The sequence below is a fragment of the Colletotrichum tamarilloi genome, assembly GCF_030869305.1.
Source record: "Colletotrichum tamarilloi strain Tom-12 chromosome Unknown Scaffold_141.1, whole genome shotgun sequence".
Lineage (NCBI taxonomy): Eukaryota > Fungi > Ascomycota > Sordariomycetes > Glomerellales > Glomerellaceae > Colletotrichum > Colletotrichum tamarilloi.
Window position 1 is genome coordinate 19333 of NW_026849524.1, and position 19644 is coordinate 38976.

A 19644-nucleotide genomic window follows, 5' to 3' on the forward strand; every position below is an offset into this window, starting at 1 on the left:
GGAACGAGGGGAAAGTAAACACACTCAATGGGTTTCTGCGGAATCCAAGCATTCTCAGATGGGCAGTCGTGAAGCTTTCCCAAGTTTATGGGAATATTGCTTCAACTTATAAGCAGCTTGACTAGTATCAAGGGATCCCGAAAAGCGTCTTCTTCTCGTACACCAGCATGGATGAGGTCAACGGGTATCCCGAGTTTTTACAAGGGCTGAAGATCATATTGCTCGTGTGAGACACGGGCATCCCCAGGTTGACCATGAGTGGCCCAAGAAATTTAACGCAATTCCCTCAAGATGCTCGCATCGCAGAATGGCACCAAGGGCATGGTAAAGTTCACCACGGTCTGCCGACTGAGCTTCGTTCCTAGAGCCAATGGGATGTTACGCAAGAAAGATGTGTCCTAAGACAGTCAAGTCTGCGCTGAAGGAGGGGGAATGAGATGTTTGATAATCCGAATCATGTCTCGATGAACGGACAACCCCTCTTCCCGAACAGATGGTTGGTGTATGCAGCGGGAGCTTCAGAAATGCATGTTAATGTGAAAATAGTTGTGCTGTGAAAACATTATCACCTTTGTGGCTAGCTGGCCTCGATGACGGGTTCTCAAAATGGCATTCCCCGCTTACAGAAGTGAGCGACGTTTGGCGATGCGACCGTTCGAACCGGCACTTCTATCTGATGGGACGTCGGTGCCTCCGGCTGCTAGAGATGTGTAACCTTTGCACAGCTAACCCGCGAGCGGACGAAGTTTAGAATCATCTCCACAAACTCGTGAAGATCGCACCCATTGGCAGAAAAGAAAGCTACGAGGCTTGCAGGTGTTGTGACTATTGAAACTCAGCACCGCAGAGTTGGAATGCCTATACGAGAGCTGAACGTTGCTGATATGTGACGCTTCTCAAAACGGAAATGTGGCGTTTTCACGGCCGACTGAAGCGGACTTGCCGGATGCGATGCTAGCCCGAGCTGGAAGTCCGGGGAGCGTGTCTCTACCGATGATCCACACGCAGGGCGGAAGAGCTTCGTTGCGTGAAAATAGGTCTAAGGATGTGGTCAGCGATTGGTTCTCTTTGACTTTTGTGGCTCAACCTCCGAACCGAGGGACACGGAAACGTCCCAGAGTGCTGAGGACTCGGCTGCAGAATCCCAAAGGGCCCAATCAATGTGCTAGGAGCTCCGCGGTTTTAGTATCGCTCGAGTCCTCTTCCTGATGACCATGTTCCACAACGGACACTGGTGGGATAGAGAGGCAGCGTGGCAGCCAACTTTGGTTGGGTTGGACTGGACTGAATGATGAGGAACCTAAACTAGCAGCGATGTCTCATTTCGAAAGTCTCGTTAATCCATGCCAGTTATCGTACACGATGCATTTTGCTTGCAGACTCTCTCCAGGGCTTTTGTGAAACACCAAAGCCCAGGTGACCATGTCAGGACTAACTTCAAAGAGCTCCTTGTCGGCTGTTACTCAGTCGCGACTCGGAGCACGCTTGGCATTTTTCTAAATGCTGTGTCCTACATCGCGTCCGACATCCTCATGGAAACCCATTCCGTTGCGAATCCGACTCTCAACCTCAACGACGCGCTTAGGAAGCATGAAGCCCAATCCGAAAAAGACGAAGAATGCCCACTTCCAGCGGAATGGGTTGAAGGTAACACTGAAGGCGAACCACCAGATGAGCTCGAGATAAGTGAAGAAGTCGAAAGCACCGGTGGGCGACGCAGATTTCAGAAGCTTGGTCATTTCGATCCAGGCCTTCATCCAGAAGGGATGGGGTCTTGTCAATGGGTCAATGAGGAACATCAGAAGGATTCTGGTATAGATGCCGATGTGCCAGTTTCCGACTGTGCCGATAGCAGCAACGTACGTGCTGTAAGTTGTTAGAGCCAAGTTCATTCGCAGGAGCCATGAGCAAGATGCTTACCAGTTGATAGCTGAGATAGACGGGTGGTTTGGAGGGAAAGTCTGGATATACCAGTTGGGGGGCGAGTACGGCTCGTTGAAGCAGTCATCAGGCAAGAATTCCAGGGACGGGCGCTTGAATCCAGTGGCCATGACGATGATATCGGCCGGGATGACCTGTCTTCTGCCAGGGCCGCCCTTGGGAACACCTTGAGCGCGTCTGTTGACAATTACACCTTCCGCCGTGAAGCCCTCAATATCGCAGCGAACCCACTCGGCGTGGCCGGACCGGATGGTCTCCATGACATGGCTATTTACCATTGGCGTATCCATGTAGATGCCCTTGTCGTACGGTGCGATGTCTTGCAGGTCTCGGTAGAAAAACTTGCGAAGCAGCGTCTCCGGGATCCAAGAGAGACGAGTCTCTTGACCGAGGATGTTCATAGCAAGAAGCATGTTCACGATGGGATTGCGAGGGATGATCCACTTGTCGCTGCGAGACAGAATGGAAGTCTTCTCAGCTTCCTCATCCACAGCAAACTCCAGAGCTTCAACGGCGCTGGCACCACCTCCGATGACGACGAGCTTCTTACCCTTGGCGTTCTTGCTGCGAATTTAGTTAGCAAGCTTGGGGCCAAAGGTGGGGAACATACATACCCAGTAAGCTGGCTGGAGTGGTAGATGTTGCCCTTGAACTTCTCCATGCCCGGGAGCTGGGGCATCTTGGGCTCTCCACAGGTACCAACAGCGGCGATGACGCCTTCGAAGTGGCCATTGGCAGTGTTGTTGACGACCCATCTGCCCTTCTCATCCTGGTAGACCTTTTCCACTGATGTGTTGAACTTGGTGCGTGTCTCAAGTCCATATTTCTGCCAAAGCTGCTTTACCTGGCTTAGGATCTGCTGTCTGTCGGGATACCCGCGTTCCCACTTGACCGAGGGGTGGAAGCGGAACATCATGGAGTGGATTTGAAGACTGGACGAGTTGTTCACTTTCTATGTGATTCGTTAGTACCAAGCATGGGGGTGTTGGGCTTCAATGGGCAACGTACACTCCAGATACCACCGAGGTTCTCGCGGTCACCGGCCTCGAAGATGACCACATCAAAACCATGGCCAATGCAGTGCGCGGCGGAAGTAACACCAGTGATACCAGCTCCAATGACAGCAACCTTGGGTCGACTGAGGCGAGTGCTGGGCTCGGGAGGGGTGGGCGAGAAGATTTTATCGGCGAACCATTGCCATATCTGGAAGACGAAGAGGAAGGGGTGGAAGAATGGATTCTCTACGCGAGATTCGGACGGCATCGTGGCAAGTAGGCCGCAAGCCTTGGAGGGAATCGGTGGTGTTGGGGAGCAGGTGTACAGCAGCTTGTACAGCTGGGTGTGTGTTTGGAGTGAAGCAAAAGGTGTTGATCACGATGAACTACGATGCGAAGGAAGGGATAGGGCACGAAGCTGTATTAAACCCTATGTGTGTCAAACGGAGTAGGTACTTTCCGAACTACTTACTTTTGCTATCTGTGGATGAGTGATGAGCCTAGGGAGCTTCGGGAGCTCTGGGCAGGTAGCTGGCATGTGAGCTCTCCTTCCCATTTCCCCTGGTGCTAGTACTGCCGCTGCCGCTGCCGCTGCTGCTGGTAGGCAGTGAGTAGGTAGCTGCTGCCAAGGTGAGCCTGTAAGGTGAGGTGAGACTGAGACGACCGGCGAACAGGCCCACCCGATTATCGACAATTGACGTCACCAAGAACGCTAGGGAACCCATTGAAACGCCCGCATTGAAGCATGTGAAGACGAGGGTTTGGCTCAGTCTCGCCAGATGTCTCCCTAATTGGACACATACGGGGACAGTTCAGGGGGGGGGGGGGGGGCTTGGGCCGTCATCCGGTCCAGTCGTTGGGAAAACCACGCAGTATTTCTTCCGGGATAAAAGGACGACCCAATGCCATGACAGAAACTTCTGTGTACGAAGTATACCTTACAGATACAGCGTCTGTGTGAAGGGTAAAGATGAAGAGAAATTGACATGGGAATCAAGGTCGGACTGGCTCAACATGGCAGGGCCTTGGTGCATAGTCCGAGAACCAAGGGAGAACCAAGGCCTTGGTCAGTGAAGCTGGTTGGGCCGTTGTGGCAGTCTAGAGCTAAAGAGGCATTTTTCTCGTCGGGGATTTTGGAGATCAGTGGCCGATCGGATCCCCTTCCGCCTTTTCCCGGCCTGCCTTAGCGCTGCCAGCCTGGTTCAGCACCACCAAACAGTTGGAAAATCCAGGAACACGCTTGAAGCGCATCTCACACACATGACACACAGACACGAACACGATGAGGTGATTCATTCCTTTTTTAAAGTTGGACGCACCGGGAATGAATTGGCTCCTAGAACCTCGGCACAGCTTTTTGTGATGGCCGCTGCTAATGCTGCTGCTGCTCCGTGTATATCGTGGGTATCTCCGTCTATCGCTTGCCTCTGTCGCGTCTGCCCGCCTCCAACATCTTGGCCTTCTTCTGGAATCTCTCGCCCATCTCGACTTGGCCACTGCGCCTTGGTCCGTCCGCGGTGTCCCGGCCGCGCTTCCGGCTCTTGTCGAGGATGTCGCGGCTGCTGCCGCCACCGCTCTTGCGGGCCGTGAGTCTGTTGATTCGGTCGACGCCTTCGCCGAGGTCTCTCCACTCCTCTCCGCCGAATTGCATACGCTTGCCGTTGCCGGTACGCATAGCCTCCTCCTTCTTTGCCTTCTTGCTCGACGTGGGGAGACGAGTAAAGTTGGCTTCTTCGTATTCGCGACGCTCGTCTTCCGTCTTGCGGTCCGCGGCCGTCTTCATCCTGCGACCACCATTGACAATAGTCGTTCCGATACTGGGCTCGGCGATGGGAGCAGTCGACAGCTCGTGCTCGATGAACTCGTCCATGGTGTGAGACTTGAGTGGGCGGCGATCAGACTTCTCTTTGCGCTCAGAGGGCATGATGGTAGGCGCAATTCTCGGGGGTCGGTAGACACCATTCTTCGCCGCGGTTGCAACAGCAGAGGAGGCAGCGGCGGGTCTGACAAAGGCATCTGGCCGAGCTTGAAGGTGGGCTGCCTTCATCTCCTCCTCCTCCTCTTCGTCGCTGCCGGATTCTCCGTCAGAAGCAGAGTCGTCGGAGTCGTCAGAGCCTGCACCTTGCGCGGCCTTGACTGCTTGGGTGTTCCGTTCGGCGTCGTCCGCGGCGCGAAGAATCTTCTCGATCTGGTAACGCAGCTTGTCTTCAAGGGGCCGGACACCCTTCTCGAGGTACAGTCGGAGTTCGACCAGCTTCTTGACAACCGTCTCCATAGTCCCGCCGGCATTGTCGTCGTCGCTGGATTGCTTCTTGGCATTGCGCAACTTCAGAAGGATCAAGAAGACCAGATTTTGCAGGTAGGAAGCAAGAAGCTCATTCTTGGTATCGAGAAGTGAAATTCCATTTTGAGGCGGCGCAATGGAGCCTTTTGGTGCCGCGTCGAGTGATGTCGTCAATGACTGCGTCAAAGAATCCAGCAGCGCTGGAAGGGTGCTTGGTGCCGCCATTTTGAATCTGGCGATGCTGTATGTTGTTCGTTGAAAACTTGAGATCGCAACGGAACAAGAGCGCGGTGCAGGATTTTTTTTTTTGCAACTGCTAAACTGATCTGCGCTATTGCGGGGACCGGTGCATCGGACCTTGTGGACCCCGACCACCGGTCTCCGCTACGTACCTTACCTAGGTATGGCTGGGTTCCTCAGGCCCAAGGTACCGGGCTGCCGAAAGACCCCGGACAGACAATGTTCCGGCTGGTCCAGTCGGGTGTGATTGAAGGTACCTATGTGTATGTACTTCAGGAGCTGAGCTGCAGGGGTGCATGGTGACTAAGCCACATTTGGGACAGTTGTTCGAGAGGCAGTAGGAGCTCCTGTAAATGAGATACGAAGCTCCCGGACCTGACACAACAAAGGCAATTGGCCATCTGTCCACCACAGAGCAACTCTGCTTCTTGCACAAACATCACCGCGAGCTCGTCGTGTTCTTGACGAACCGCTTTTACCACCATCATCCAGGTGCAGACGGAACCCGGATGATCCACCGGCTATAAGCCGCTTTGCGCTACCTGGACCTTACCGAGAACCAAGGGTACGTAATCGCGATCCATCCATCGGGGTAGCTATTCCCATCGGTTTCATGTTTCACGCTACTTTGCCTTTGGCCACCATCTTCTCATTCGCAAAGTATCAAGACTGATCGCAACTTTTGGGCAGAGCTCTAACATCTCGACACGATGCAACTACGAGACATGGCGCCTTCGTCGGCGCTCGTGGCCTCTTTGCTGGCTATCCCACAGCTCGCTTCCGCCTTCTACTTGCCAGGTGTTGCGCCTACCTCTTACAAGAAGGGCGACGTCGTTCCTCTCTACGTGAACAGCATCAAGCCGGTCGCCGCTCCCTCCGATTCTCGATTGCACTCAATTGTTTCCTACGACTACTACCATCCTGGCTTCAAGTTCTGCGAGCCCGAACCCCGTCCTGAGTATGTATCGGAGAGCCTGGGCAGTATTCTCTTCGGAGATCGCATCATGACCTCGCCATTTGAGCTGCGCATGAAGAACGACGAGAAGTGCAAGCCGCTTTGCATCCAGAAATACCCCCCGGCGGCCGTCGGTTTTGTCAAGCGCCGTATCGAGCAGGGCTACAGCTTGAACTGGCTTGTGGACGGCCTGCCCGCCGGACAGCAGATCTACGATGACTTTACGAACACAACTTTCTACAACCCTGGGTTCTTGATGGGCGGCGAGGACGAGAATGGCAACGTCATCTTCAACAATCACTACGACATCAACGTTGAATACCACGCCGTCAACGGCGATCAGTCGCAGTTGCGCGTCGTCGGTGTCGTTGTCGAGCCGAGCTCGCGTGCCTACCCGGGTCTGCTCGACTGCAATAACCAGATGGAGCCCATCATCTTCGAGGAAGACGGCACTGAGAAGGAGGTCAAGTTCTCGTACTCGGTGTTCTGGATCGAGTCCAAGACAGCTTGGGCTACCCGTTGGGACAAGTACCTGCACGTATTCGATCCCAAGATCCACTGGTTCTGGCTCGTTGACACCGCAATTATCGTCATCATTCTGATCCTTACCGTAATGTCTATTCTCGTCAGAGCTCTGAAGAAGGATATCGCGAGGTACAACCGCCTTGACCAGATCAACTTGGATGACCTCTCTGGTACTTCGGCGCTAGAAGATGGCGTACAGGAGGATTCGGGATGGAAGTTAGTCCACGGAGACGTCTTCCGCAACCCTTCGAACCCTCTTCTGCTCTCGGTCCTGCTCGGAAACGGTGTTCAGCTTTTTGTCATGACGGGCTTCACCATCTGCTTCGCCCTTCTCGGCTTCTTGTCGCCCTCTAACCGTGGATCCCTCGGAACAATCATCCTGCTTCTTTACACCATCTTGGGCTTTGTGGGCGGTTACATCTCGGCGAGAACGTACAAATCGCTGCAGGGCGAGAAGTGGAAGATGAACATTGCGCTGACTCCGATTCTGGTGCCAAGCATCGTATTTGGTGCCTTCTTCTTCCTCGATCTCTTCCTCTGGGCGAAGCAGTCTTCCGGCGCCGTGCCCTTCACTACCATGCTGGTCATCATTGCCATCTGGTTCATCCTGTCGGTGCCTCTGTCGTTCGCCGGATCCTGGATGGGTTTCCGCGCATCTCCCATTGAGGCCCCTGTCAAGACCAACCAAATTCCTCGCCAGATTCCTCCTGCCACCTCCTATCTCAGACCGATTCCCAGCATGCTCATTGTCGGTCTCCTGCCCTTTGGTGCCATCTTTGTCGAACTCTACTTCATCATGAGCTCCGTCTGGTTCAGCCGTATCTATTACATGTTCGGCTTCCTGTTCCTCTCGTACGGTCTCATGATCGTTACAACTGCTGCCGTCACCATTCTCATGGTGTACTTCTTGCTCTGCGCCGAGAACTACAACTGGCAGTGGCGATCATTCCTTGCTGCGGGTATGAGTGGTGGCTACATCTTCCTCAACTGCCTTTTGTACCTGTTCACCAAGCTGAACTTGAGCAACCTGGCGGGTACCGTCCTCTACGTCGGCTACAGTGCTCTGATCTCCTTCTTGTTCTTCATTCTTACTGGTAAGCTTGCCTGCCGCCCCTCAGCTTTGACTCATGCTAACGTTGCTTCGCAGGGTCCATTGGCTACTTCGCAAGTTGGTGGTTCGTCAGGAAGATTTACGCCTCCATCAAGATTGATTAAATGGCATTGCATTCGGGCGTTAACATGCGGCGACAGGTTCATGCTATTGTATCAACGTTTCTGTACGAATACTCACTCTCGTCCCCCGAGCGTTGCATTGTAGTTCTGATGACACGCTTTGGCCTAGAAGCAGAGCGTGGTTGGTCATGAGGTTCAAAAAAATGATGTTCTTGTTAGATGGTAGACGGCAGGGATTGGTAGACGGGAGCGAGCTGCCTCCAGCTTTGAGTAAAACAACAGCGCATGTACAGTTCTCTTCATTTGATTTGTCTTGTGTGAATTGCGTTGTACAACATTCCCCGTAGCGTGGCTCGTTAGCTACTCGTCGTCGTCGTCATCGTCCATGAGACTTGTAAACTGGAACTGCTTGCTCTTGCCAGCCGAGGAGGCGCCGGCACCAGCGCCAGCAGCCACACTGTCGCGCCGGTACGCCTCCTGCTGCTCGCGGCGAATCTTCTCCATCTTCTCCGCGTACTCCCGGTTCTTCCTCTCAATCTCGGCCTTCTCCTGCTCCTCGCGGACCTTGCGCTCCTCCTCCTCTTTCCGCTTCGCCTCGGCAATCTGCTGCGGATCGTAGCCGCGGGGATCGGTGCCCGAGTCCGCGAGGTTTTGATACATGGCCATGGCGCCGCCGCGGATCATACCCTCGCTCGGCCAGGGCACGAACGTCGCGTTGAAGTGAGGGTTGAGGTGGTTGCGCAGGCCGTCGGGTAGCGAGGTCGCGGTCGTTTGCTGCGTTCCTGGGAGGAGGTCCTGCGATCCGCCGACGGGGCTGCCGTTTGCTCCGCCCGAGGGGCCTGGAGTCTGGCTCTGGCTGGGTGTCGGAGCGGCGCTTACGGGCTGGCTCTGGAGGCCGTTTGCGCCGGGGGTGTTTGGGTTGGTGGTCATGCTTGCGTTCGGGTCTGGGCCGGGAGAGCCTCCACCGGCGGTGAGGCCGCCGTTTGTGAGGGCGGCGGGCGGGAGAGTGGTTTTACTGATACGGCGGGCATAGTTGAGGAGCTCGTCATATTTCACGGGGTAGTTGGGTCCTTCGGGGTGGACGGTGATTTGGGTCGTGGTGATGTCCTTCCGTGTTGTTGCTAGACTGGAGAGCGTCTCTCTGATTTGTGTGTCGAGGAAGGTAGTCGTTGCTCGGAGTTGCTGCAGGCGAAGATTGTTGTTTTGATGGATTTGAACTGTGATCGTGGAATTAGCATGGGAGCCTGGCAGCTTGTGTCGGAGGTAAGCTTACCCTCGTCGAGGCCTTTTGTGAGGTCATGGTCTGCTTCGTGGAGGTCCAATGCCTGCTTGGCGTGGGGATGATATTTGGATACCGACTCAATGAGAACCGCAAGGGCTTTCTCAACGCGCTCAAAGCGCACGTCAATAATCTTGTCCATGGCTGTGGTCAAAAGTTGTCGATCGGCCGAGAACGCTGGTCTAGCTGGTGGTGTGAAGGAGAGGATTTGGGTGCAAGGCTGAGTTGAGCTCCGCTAGACCGTACTGTGGGCCCACCAGAGGCAGCACGCCCATTGGCTCCGGGATTCAATGTTCTCTCCCAGCCTGTAGCCTGAGGCGCATTGGAAATCCGGCCGGCTTTTCCCGCTAAGAAACTCGCGCAACATCACCATTCTTTCACGACCTCACTCTTTTGCATCTGCAATTGAACACCCCACAGTTCGTTCGCACGACCACCACATTCAAGATGCCTTCCCCCGTAAGCCAAACCGCTACCTGAGCTCCCACGCTCTTGCTCCACGCTTCTGAGGCCACTCAGACATGACAAAATATTGACAAAAGTCGCAATGCAGGCTCGCGTCGGTACTCTGTACCCTGCCTTCCGCAGCAAGTTCGGCCCCAAGTACGTCTTACGATACCCATACGATTGATCCCTCTCGACTACGGCTTCTCAAGCGCCTCCGAATTCCCGACACCGCGAGACAAACTCCATGCGATGAGCAATGGACCGAAAGAGCAGTGGGCTGACTGATTGGATCTAGGTACAACACAATCCCCAACGTTGGTGGCTGGACCATTGCCTCCGTCGTTAAGCTGTGAGTTGCCCCTTAGACTCTTCGCACGGCATTCAGTATCACGATTCCGACTCTCGGCCCAAGAAACCCTTGTTGCCGTTGCCACTGTTCTGCCGACATGAACGTTACAGACGATGACATGAGGCGACGAGGAGTTATCGGATACCGTCACAAGACAGAGTTATACACAATTGGAAGATTCGGAACGGATTAACTAACCTATTATGCTAGCGGAACCCGCGCTGCAGGTTTCGGCGCTGCCGCCGGTGTTGCCGCCCTCTTCTACACCTCCGGCATCCCGAGAATTCAGAACGACATCCTTGTTGTAAGGCAGACTGCGTCTCCGAAATGGACTCACCTGAGAACTAACACCCTCTACAGAAGATCCCCATTGTTGGCCCCAAGTTCCTCAAGGAGGTTCCCCCTGCGTCTGACAACGTGAGCTTTCCTCAAGATCGAATACCACCAAGGCAACATGCTAACATTAGACAAACAGCCATTCTAAATGCCTTTCATAACTTGGCTATGCTTTTCTAATGCTGAAAATGTGGTGAGCATGGTTGAATGAGGTGTTGGGATGGAGGGGTGTCCACCCTTCGGGGCTTGTATAAAAGATACAATAGACTCTTTGACTCTAGTTGATGTGTTTGAATAAGGCAGTGATTCGAGAACTTAGTCAACGCAACTATTCTGTGTTATGTATCTTCTACGCATCATCTCAAAACACAACATTGGTAAAAGTAGTTTTGTCAGGGAGCTGAACTGCCCCTTTCTTCAGCGAGTAGGTTGAGTGAAAGACCGTGCGCAAACAGTGCGAAGACGCGTAATTGCTGCATCTTCGCCAAATGATGAACTGTTCACTTTCTTCCACCTCACTTGTCTGTGTAAGAGATCATTTGCTGCTGCTCCCACCACTCATTGTATCCCCAGGCGAAGCCACATTCCCCTTGTTTTCTGACACTCATTTCTGTTCAATTCCTTCTTGGCCTCTTTCCACATCTTGAGTGATTACATCCAACATAACCAACATAACCCCACGGCCAGCCACCTCAATCTCGTCTGCCCTCTGGGCAGCTCACGTTGAAGATGAAGGCCGTCGAAGCCTTCGTCGACGGACTCAACATCCTGTCCGTCGTCGTTCTCTACTCTCTACTATGGGTCATCACCCCCAAGATGCCCAATCCCGACCCCTCGGGCCCCAAGACAAACAAGATTTACGATGTGCTCATGCGCGTGTCGTACATCATCATCTTCATCCTCGGCTGGATCTGGTGCAGCAATGTCATGGCCCAAGTCGACAAGCCATACCTGGTGAGCTCAGTTTCCATATATGAGATCGATACCATTCCACCATACTCACAAAAAATAGGATGAGATCTTTCATATTCCTCAAGCCCAGAAGTTCTGTCAAGGAAGATGGGACGAGTGGGATGACAAGATTACCACTCCTCCCGGCTTGTAAGCCGTCATTCTCATTAGACCCATCACCACACCCAGCTAACAAATCTCCAGGTACATTCTATCCAAATACTACCTTCAGGTGATGATGAGACCCGACTGCTCTGTCCTCGATCTCCGTGGCGTCAACATCATCGCCATTCTCGGCGTCGGCATCCTCGCGACTCACTGCCGCCACCTCCTCGAGACTCGCCACCCCGACGCCAAGTCCCCAGCACCCCCAGCAGTGCTCTCCTTCCACGCGATTCACCTTGGCTGGAACATTGCCCTCTTTCCTGTTCTCTTCTTCTTCTCGGGTCTGTACTACACCGACGTCGTCTCGACTCTGTCAGTCCTTATTGCCTACTATCACCACCTCCACCGCGTCCGTGAGGAGCGCAGTTCTTTCTTGAGTGACTGGATCACTATCGTCCTCGGCGTCTTGACTCTTGTCATGAGACAGACCAATGTCTTTTGGGTTGTCGTGTATATGGGCGGCTTGGAGGCTGTCGCCGCTGTCAAGGCCCTCCGTCCTGATCCGGTGGCTAAGCCCAGCATGACGACACTCGGCGAGGTTGTGAAGTTCTACGGGTGGAGATACTCTGTTGGGGATGTCCATGATCCGCCTCTCAACACTGCATGGCCAGATGGTGAGTCTACTGAAACACGGCTGGAAGGAACTCTACTGACACTGCCAGACTTATTCTTCTCCGCCCTGAGCATCGGCATCGCTGCTCTAGCCAATCCTCTTCGCGTACTGAAGAAGGTCTATCCGCACATTACCATCATGGCCCTCTTCGCCGGCTTCGTTGCCTGGAACGGCGGCGTCGTGCTCGGTGTGTTTTCTTCATAAAACTCTAGTGAATACAAGGACTAATATGTCGCCAGGCGATAAATCCAACCATGTCGCGACAATCCACCTCGCCCAAATGCTCTACATCTGGCCTCTCTTCGCATTCTTTTCTTTCCCACTCTTCCTACCTTCCGTCATTGGGGTCCTCCGTTTCGTTCACGGTCTCTATCGTACCACCTTCAAGACGAGCACAGTCAAGGGCGCAAACTCCGATACCAGCACACACGGCCGCAAGCACGCTCTCAGCGGACCTGCTCAAGGTAGCTCTTCAAAGAAACAGAAACTCCAAACTCAAGACTCTACCGAGCAACTCGATTCAGCAACCACCCCCTCAACCTCAATCATCCTCACCACCCTCCGGAAAGTCATCGGTTCCAAACTCTACCACCTCCTCCTAACGCCCGCCCTCCTCCTTCTGACCCTGCTCGTCGTCAGATTCAACACCATCATTCACCCCTTCACCCTCGCAGATAACAGACACTACATGTTCTACATCTTCCGCTACACCATCCGCCGCCCGGGCCTGTTCCGCTACTACCTCATCATCCCCTACACCCTCGCCCGCTGGTTATGCTGGGACGCACTCGCCGGCTGCGGCCAAGGCGGTTTCCTCTCAGACCACACCGCTGATTGCTCGGGGCGGTACACCGCGCTCCGTCCCGGACCATGGCAGAATAACCCCTTTAGCACCGCAAGCCCCTACCGCGAAGAAAAGCCCCCTGCAACAGAGCCTCTGGACGACTCCGAGGCCGTCACAGACGCAGAAGGTAAAGAACCCAAGGACCGCCACAACCCCTACGCCATCATCACCCTCGCAGACCAGACATCCTACACCACAGAGCCCACCGCCTCATCGACCGCAATCCTCCTCCTCCTCGCGACCACCCTCTCGCTAATGACGGCGCCCCTCGTCGAGCCGCGCTACTTCATCCTCCCCTGGGTCTTCTGGCGCATTCTCGTCCCGGCGTGGAGACTCCACGACCACGCTGCCACACATCCGGTTCTCTCAAAGGCCGAGAAGTTGCCCATCCTGGGCTCGTTGGTCAGGTTCGGAAAGAAGTTTGATGTGCGACTTGTGCTAGAGACTCTCTGGTTCGTGCTTGTCAACTTGATCACCATGTACATATTCCTCGGCAAGCCATACCTATGGAGGGCAGAGGATGGCAGGGTATTGGAAAATGGTCGGATGCAGCGGTTCATGTGGTAGATGGATCACTGCCCTGCGTAAAAGAATCACCTCCTCGAGGCTAGTCGATACAGATTTGTGGACAAGAACCGAGGTAGAAGGAATGTAGAAAGTGGCCTGTCCATTTGTTTTGCTCAACTTGATGCTTTTCTCTTGCACTCTCACGTGTGCTCTAAGCCTTTTTCAGGTTGCTATTTGTTTCAGAAAAGAAAAATCATAATCCTTCCAAAACGCCAGTGGCCTCATGATTCTGAGGATTTGTTCGATATGTTCCCATCGATGTATCGTTAAAGGGGGCTCATTGATGATGCCGATTTCCCAAGTTCCGCCTATATACCCATTTCATGTTTAAAAGCCTTCGTCATGTCTGATCATTCTTAGGATCACCAGTTTCGCCGTCATCCGTCGTCATCATCGTCGCCGTCGCCGCCGTCCTTCACTTCTATAAACTCAGTCGATCCAAACTCAGGCCGTCGTTACTGCGCACCCTCCTGACAACGCCCAGCTTGAAGAACTTTTCCTCGCCGCCAGCGGTCCGCCCTCCGATGTACCATTTATCGGCACCTAATACATCGCGGAATCCTTCACTGCTGCTGTCGCTTCCGCGCCGTCGGTTGGCGCTACCGGGAATGGGGATGCCACCCCGCGGGGAGTGAAGTGGGTATTGGTTCACGACTCCCGATGTCGAACGGGTCGTCGAGTTGGCGTTGGCGTTGTTTCCGCCGCTACTTGTTGATGTATTCGAGGAAATGGCTCGTGGCGCTGAAGCAGCGGACTGTGTGGTGTACGATGACGATGATGTTTGCGTGGTATGCTTATTCGGTTGCTGCGATGATAGCGCCGTCGCCGAAGGAGACTGTTGTCTAAAGGAGTTGAAGAAGGTGGAGAGGAAGAAAGGTCGTTGAGAAGGCATCGTGGATGCGTCGGACCGCGATGTCATCGGTCGCCTTTGCCGTACTGTGGTTGTATTCGTAGTATGCAGATCGAAGCCGCACCCGGTCGTGCGTGTGTCGTTGCAGAAGAGTGAGGAGATTGCCGTGTTTTGACGTAAGACGTAACGAGGAGGTTCCGCCGACGAAAGGGTAAAAAAGCAAACGCTTCGGTTGGGGACCCCTATTCTCCGGTATGATATCCCTCTAGGTTGCTGGGGTTTATGCTGTCATCCGTGCCCGAGCCGGGTCGATCCTGGGGCAAGACGTCCAAGCTTGCGCTGCAACACGGTTTCGTACGGGGAAGAGAAATGAGGAGCCGCAGCGAGGAGAGAGGGGCACTCAAAATCGGGATTCCGTTGTTTGTGGGCTCGTCAGTGTGTATGTAGAAACGTCGCTGAGAGAAACGAGGGGTGACGGTAACAGAAGGGTCGTTATCGTGGGTGATATATGGTGTTTGGCGGGGTGAAGAGGCAGTCTCGATCCTGCGCGCGGTATTTCGATCGCGGAAGCGCCTTGGGGTGGACTCGGATGAGTGATCGGCGTAGAGGTGCAGGCTTGCAGCACAGGCGCGATACGGGCGGGATGGGGAAGTTGGCTGACTGAGTCTTCGCTGCGGGATGGTGCTGTATGTCGGGAAGAAAGCGGCGTGCGTCGGAGTGCTTCGCGTGTGCCCTGGTCTCTGGCTCTGGCTGTCGAGTCAAGTCGCAGTGGGGGAGGGTGGTCGAGTACCGGTAGGCATCGGATGCAGGTTTGTGTGAGATAAATCCTGACGTCGACTCACTTGTGGCCCGCCAAACTGGATGTGGGTGGGAGGGGTGGGAGAGCCAGGGGGCGAGTGGAAGGGTCGGCTGGAAAAGGAATGGTGATGGCAGATGAGAGGCACATGAGTGAAGGGGGGGAACACTCACGCACTCGAGTCTTAGAGTCTGTATTCTCTACAAACATAGTAAGGTCGAGCCGCAGGACTGCCCTTTCCCCCGTTCGGCCAATCCCGGAATCCGGAAGTTGGACCTTGCGACCGACTGGCGTGCACGGGCTTGGGTCCACTTGTGAGTAATTACCGGCGCGCCATAGGTCCATTTAGAGACTTGGTTACAGAGTCTCGAGACTTTTCCCCTCGGGTCCTGTCCCGGCGTGAGGGGAAGAGAGTTACGTATCCACATGTACCGACCAACGCCGACCTTGTGGGGTCTCGGCTTCTTGGAAAAGTCGGGGCAGGAATGAAGACCTCCTGGAGGGCCGGCGTTTCCTTCGTCCACTCACATCCGCCGCTTATCTTATCTTATCCGAGGTCAATCATCTTCACCTCTTTCCATCCGTCAGTCATTTCTCTCAGTCCTCGGGTCTGTCTGCATCCCCAATCTTCTTCTATCCGAAATATGCCGTGACATATCCGTACGAAGTACTTTGTTGACTGGACAAACTTGGCGTCTTGGTCGTCTTGGGTAGCATCACCCCGGATCTAGGTACCTATGGGAAGCTTGCTTCTCGAAAGCATCCGGCGCTATCTGTCACTCGAAAGCCTGATTCCTTTCCCTCCAAAACCGTTAGTTTTTCTTGTCGAAAGGCTATCCCCACACAAATCACAAACCATGAACTTAGATGCTTCGGTGCCTGCTCCTTGCTGTTTGTACATGATCTGATAATTCAAAGCCCGTTTGATTCAGACCCCGTCCTATTCGCTGGGGCCTGGGTAAGGCTCACCAGCGTCACGCAGATCTGGAACCGAAACGCCAGGAGAGACGCAGACTACGCAGCGGCACAGCTGCGCAGGATTTCCACGTGCAGCCACATTTCTGCACTTCGCGCCTGGTCTCCTTGGTTGGCACACATTGGTACTCGGTTAATCGGGTGCCCCTTAGGAACCCGTTCGCTCGCCCCGAAATAGCTCAGCTTGTCAACATGAATGACAGATCGCTTGCGGCGCGCTATGTTTGCTCCGGGAATCCTTGACGCTGCTACCTAGTCTTGGACGGTGCGCTCCCTCTCACCTTGAGGTCCTTATAACGTATCCGTAGTCGGCACACCTGCAAAGCCTTTCTCCTACCGCAGCGCCTGGTGTAACCTCTTTCGCCAAGCGTCACGAGGCGTAACCCCCCGCTATCCTTGGCCCCTTGGGTCAAGTTTTGGTACGGAATATCAGGTACTGTAGCATCAAGGCGACGTCAGAGTGAAGATGCACTCTCTTGTTCGCAGCAACAGAAGCAAAACTGTAACCTTACAACCAAAAGAGGCCCGTCGCCTTGGGAGGAGGGTTTCATTGGTCTTCTCATCTGAAGTCGCCGACCTGTTGTAACACCCACCTACTCTGACCTTGTCGGTCTCGACTTTATCCCTCGATTCAGCTTCAGCTTGCAGCCGTTCGTCGCCTATTTTCCATATTCAGACCCATTCCATCTCAGGCGGCGGTTGGTCCCGATGTCAGCAAACAGAATCCTTATTGTGAGCACGATCGTACGACCGTCCCCCATCTTGCACTTCCTTTGCCATCCTTCCCGTCATACCAAGCCCGATGGGTTTCCGTCCAACCCCTCTCTTGACCGAGTCAGCGCCGGCCTACTGGGACTTCCCCTCTTGGAGCGTCTCGTCCGGTGTCTCTCCAGGTTTCTTTCGAACCCATCTTATCTAGCGATATCCATCTTCAAATGCTTTGGAAACTTGCGGGGTTTTGCGGGGTTGTTCAGGCGGGATGCAAGCCACACACTAAGCCACCTCCCGGCACTTTAAAATACGTGACAACACCTCAAAGATCTACGGCTGGTGGCATGGCAAATAAGATACCGGAAGAAGACTTAGTCTAGAGAAATGATTCATTCGCACAGCTTGAGGCTACTCTCAATAAATCAAGTCAACACTAGGAAGAACGCCTGAAGAATGGTGTAGATGTCAGAGGTTTCAACTCTCGGGGGGTCTGACCCCAGCCAATGACTACATGCCAACCTCGCAAGACGATAACCCATCAAGGAATTGAGGAACAATGACAGTACATCCATTCTCAGCTGTTCTCTGAATTTATTCGCTCTGTTTTCAATTTCTTTTCTCTCTTGTTCGAAATTCTCTAGGAATGAAGGATGTAATAGAATCGAATGGTAGAAAAAATATGGAAACAATTGTCCCAATCAACTAACTTTTGCCGTTTCGTGATATCTACCTTAATTTGATACACAACAAAAGGAATAGTTTCAGACATAGTGAACATCTCAGAGCTCCTGAATATGACTTCTCGCCCAGGGTCGGCAAAATCCAAGGTACATGTTACCTCGCTTGAACGCGAAGTCGATTTATCAAGAAACTAGGTAATATGAAATTGGGAAGGGATTTGTTAGACAACTGCACTAAATCCAGAGACGCAAAGAAGAAGCGTTGACATGTTGAGTCCTTGGCATATCAGGAGCAGCAAGATACCTTCAAAAGAGGAATTATGGCATGTAGTTCTTCAAGTCGTACTGGTGGATGTCAAACCGACTGAGCCTACTTCAGTACTCATATGGTCACATTGTCCTCCATGCATAGCACGTAGAACGGTCAGGACACTGTTTCACTTTTAATACCCCCAATGATGTTGGTTTTCGACCCACATTCACCCACACATGTTCACTTGTGTTCAAGGAAGAAGAAGCAGATACTGGCAGGTAATTCGATGAGCATTGAGAGTCGTAGTCTACCCAAGTAAGGACTATCTATCCTTCGTATTGCCACTCTCTGTTGAACCTCCCCCTTTTCTCGCCAATCGTTGGCTTATCCCTTAGCCATCAAAGCTGTGCCAAATTCGTCCCCAAGGCACAGCCCGGCACTACCTGTTGTATAACTCGGTATATGCAACTTAGCAGTTGCCGAGAAGCTTGAGCTGCCAGCCAGCGGGGTGGGTCTGAGTGCTGATGAAGCCAAGGCCGCAGCTGGAGGTGGCGGTGATGAAGTAGTTGCCGCCGTTGTAGCGGACGGAGCCCTGGCCACCCTTGGGGATGCAGGCGGTGCCGATCTGGAAGTTGTTGGCGTCGAGGACCTGGACGCTGCAGTTGGCAAAGACGGCGGCGGCCTGGGCGGCGACGGCGATGATGGCGGAAGTCTTCATTTCTGTGATCGAGTTAGCTGTTCTGACTCTTGGATGATGAGAGTAAAGCCGCTTACTGATGGTTGGTAAGGGGGTTCCTTGGTTGGAGAGTTGGCTTTTGGTTGTTGAATGGTGTTTTGATTGTAAGATGAGAGGATGGTGTGTTGGTGTCTGGAATTTCTCGACTGAGGGTGGAAAGAGTCTGTCTTTATAGGTTTCTCGAAGGCAGCGTGAGGCTTGGTCTAGCTCTCCATGAGGTTACGCGATCAATGACCACACAGAATCCACGAAGCATCAGAGTACAGGTCTCCGTAACAATGACTCGTGTTGTTGCTGGGCTCACTCGTCCTGAACATGAGGCTTGATAGGCCCTCCTCACGATCTTGACACACCAATCTGAGTGTCGCCCACGCCAACTGCCTGATGAGAATCGAGAGGTCGCCAAGACGAAGCCACTTGCCGACATCATCACATTCGTCCCATCGTACGACTCGGCTAGCAAATTCTCGCTCAAATTGATGCGATAGAAGAGGCAGGTCAGTACGGGAGACAGTCAGAAATACACCATTGCCTATGGAAATGACAAAGACTGGAAGGTCTTTGACTCTTGGGGGAGATGAAAGAGTGTCTATGAACGCCATAGAGCGGTATTAAACGAGAGACGTCTCGCTGTCAAAGTGATATATCATTCTTCCTATGCAGGGTCGAGATATCCCATCGGCTGTAATCACGGATGTGGGACCCGGGCGGGACGGCCCTACGGCCATGCAGCTGTCAATGGCCCGGTGGGCAACTAGAAAGATTTTGACAGGTAGACGAGTCCATAGAAGGCTAGTACAAGGCGTTTATCCCACAGGATGCAGGGACTCGATCTCGTAGGCAAAATCTAGGGGTCCAACTCTAGAAAGTCAAGACATAGCCTTGTTCGGGGACCGGGTTCTTTGGGGCCATGACAGCTCAGCGCCATGACAGATCACATCAGCTGAATCAGGAATCTCCGAGAACGATTTGCCGTGAC

At 53.5% G+C, this 19644-nt stretch overlaps 9 protein-coding genes across 9 annotated transcripts; 3 read left to right on the top strand and 6 right to left on the bottom strand.

The window, feature by feature from the left end:
- Nucleotides 1-1496: 1496 nt before the first annotated feature.
- CTAM01_14947 (monooxygenase) lies at nucleotides 1497-3204 on the bottom strand (the record flags this gene model as incomplete). The annotated part of the gene is made up of 4 exons (XM_060530946.1): nucleotides 1497-1866; nucleotides 1921-2505; nucleotides 2556-2893; nucleotides 2950-3204. 4 exons carry the CDS (start codon nucleotides 3202-3204, stop codon nucleotides 1497-1499), a joined length of 1548 nt encoding a protein of 515 aa, XP_060374467.1.
- Nucleotides 3205-4350: 1146 nt separating this feature from the next.
- Nucleotides 4351-5445, bottom strand: CTAM01_14948 (Sas10/Utp3/C1D family protein; the record flags this gene model as incomplete). Its single annotated transcript, XM_060530947.1, has 1 exon — nucleotides 4351-5445. The coding sequence occupies one exon, from the start codon at nucleotides 5443-5445 to the stop codon at nucleotides 4351-4353; it is 1095 nt and encodes a 364-aa protein (XP_060374468.1).
- A 725-nt stretch (nucleotides 5446-6170) lies between these two features.
- CTAM01_14949 (endomembrane protein 70) lies at nucleotides 6171-8155 on the top strand (the record flags this gene model as incomplete). The annotated part of the gene is made up of 2 exons (XM_060530948.1): nucleotides 6171-8034; nucleotides 8088-8155. 2 exons carry the CDS (start codon nucleotides 6171-6173, stop codon nucleotides 8153-8155), a joined length of 1932 nt encoding a protein of 643 aa, XP_060374469.1.
- A 318-nt stretch (nucleotides 8156-8473) lies between these two features.
- Nucleotides 8474-9534, bottom strand: CTAM01_14950 (uncharacterized protein; the record flags this gene model as incomplete). The annotated part of the gene is made up of 2 exons (XM_060530949.1): nucleotides 8474-9330; nucleotides 9387-9534. The coding sequence occupies 2 exons, from the start codon at nucleotides 9532-9534 to the stop codon at nucleotides 8474-8476; spliced, it is 1005 nt and encodes a 334-aa protein (XP_060374470.1).
- Nucleotides 9535-9939: 405 nt separating this feature from the next.
- On the top strand, nucleotides 9940-10672 carry CTAM01_14951 (uncharacterized protein; the record flags this gene model as incomplete). Its single annotated transcript, XM_060530950.1, has 5 exons — nucleotides 9940-9995; nucleotides 10135-10188; nucleotides 10399-10492; nucleotides 10549-10605; nucleotides 10664-10672. The coding sequence occupies 5 exons, from the start codon at nucleotides 9940-9942 to the stop codon at nucleotides 10670-10672; spliced, it is 270 nt and encodes an 89-aa protein (XP_060374471.1).
- Nucleotides 10673-11253: 581 nt separating this feature from the next.
- On the top strand, nucleotides 11254-13708 carry CTAM01_14952 (DIE2/ALG10 family protein; the record flags this gene model as incomplete). Its single annotated transcript, XM_060530951.1, has 6 exons — nucleotides 11254-11478; nucleotides 11537-11625; nucleotides 11680-12254; nucleotides 12303-12440; nucleotides 12493-13638; nucleotides 13689-13708. 6 exons carry the CDS (start codon nucleotides 11254-11256, stop codon nucleotides 13706-13708), a joined length of 2193 nt encoding a protein of 730 aa, XP_060374472.1.
- A 377-nt stretch (nucleotides 13709-14085) lies between these two features.
- Nucleotides 14086-14556, bottom strand: CTAM01_14953 (uncharacterized protein; the record flags this gene model as incomplete). The annotated part of the gene is made up of 1 exon (XM_060530952.1): nucleotides 14086-14556. One exon carries the CDS (start codon nucleotides 14554-14556, stop codon nucleotides 14086-14088), a length of 471 nt encoding a protein of 156 aa, XP_060374473.1.
- Nucleotides 14557-14914: 358 nt separating this feature from the next.
- CTAM01_14954 (uncharacterized protein) lies at nucleotides 14915-15301 on the bottom strand (the record flags this gene model as incomplete). Its single annotated transcript, XM_060530953.1, has 1 exon — nucleotides 14915-15301. A coding segment is annotated over one exon (387 nt), but the record flags the coding sequence as incomplete, so codon positions are not given.
- Nucleotides 15302-18398: 3097 nt separating this feature from the next.
- On the bottom strand, nucleotides 18399-18647 carry CTAM01_14955 (uncharacterized protein; the record flags this gene model as incomplete). Its single annotated transcript, XM_060530954.1, has 1 exon — nucleotides 18399-18647. The coding sequence occupies one exon, from the start codon at nucleotides 18645-18647 to the stop codon at nucleotides 18399-18401; it is 249 nt and encodes an 82-aa protein (XP_060374475.1).
- Nucleotides 18648-19644: the final 997 nt, after the last annotated feature.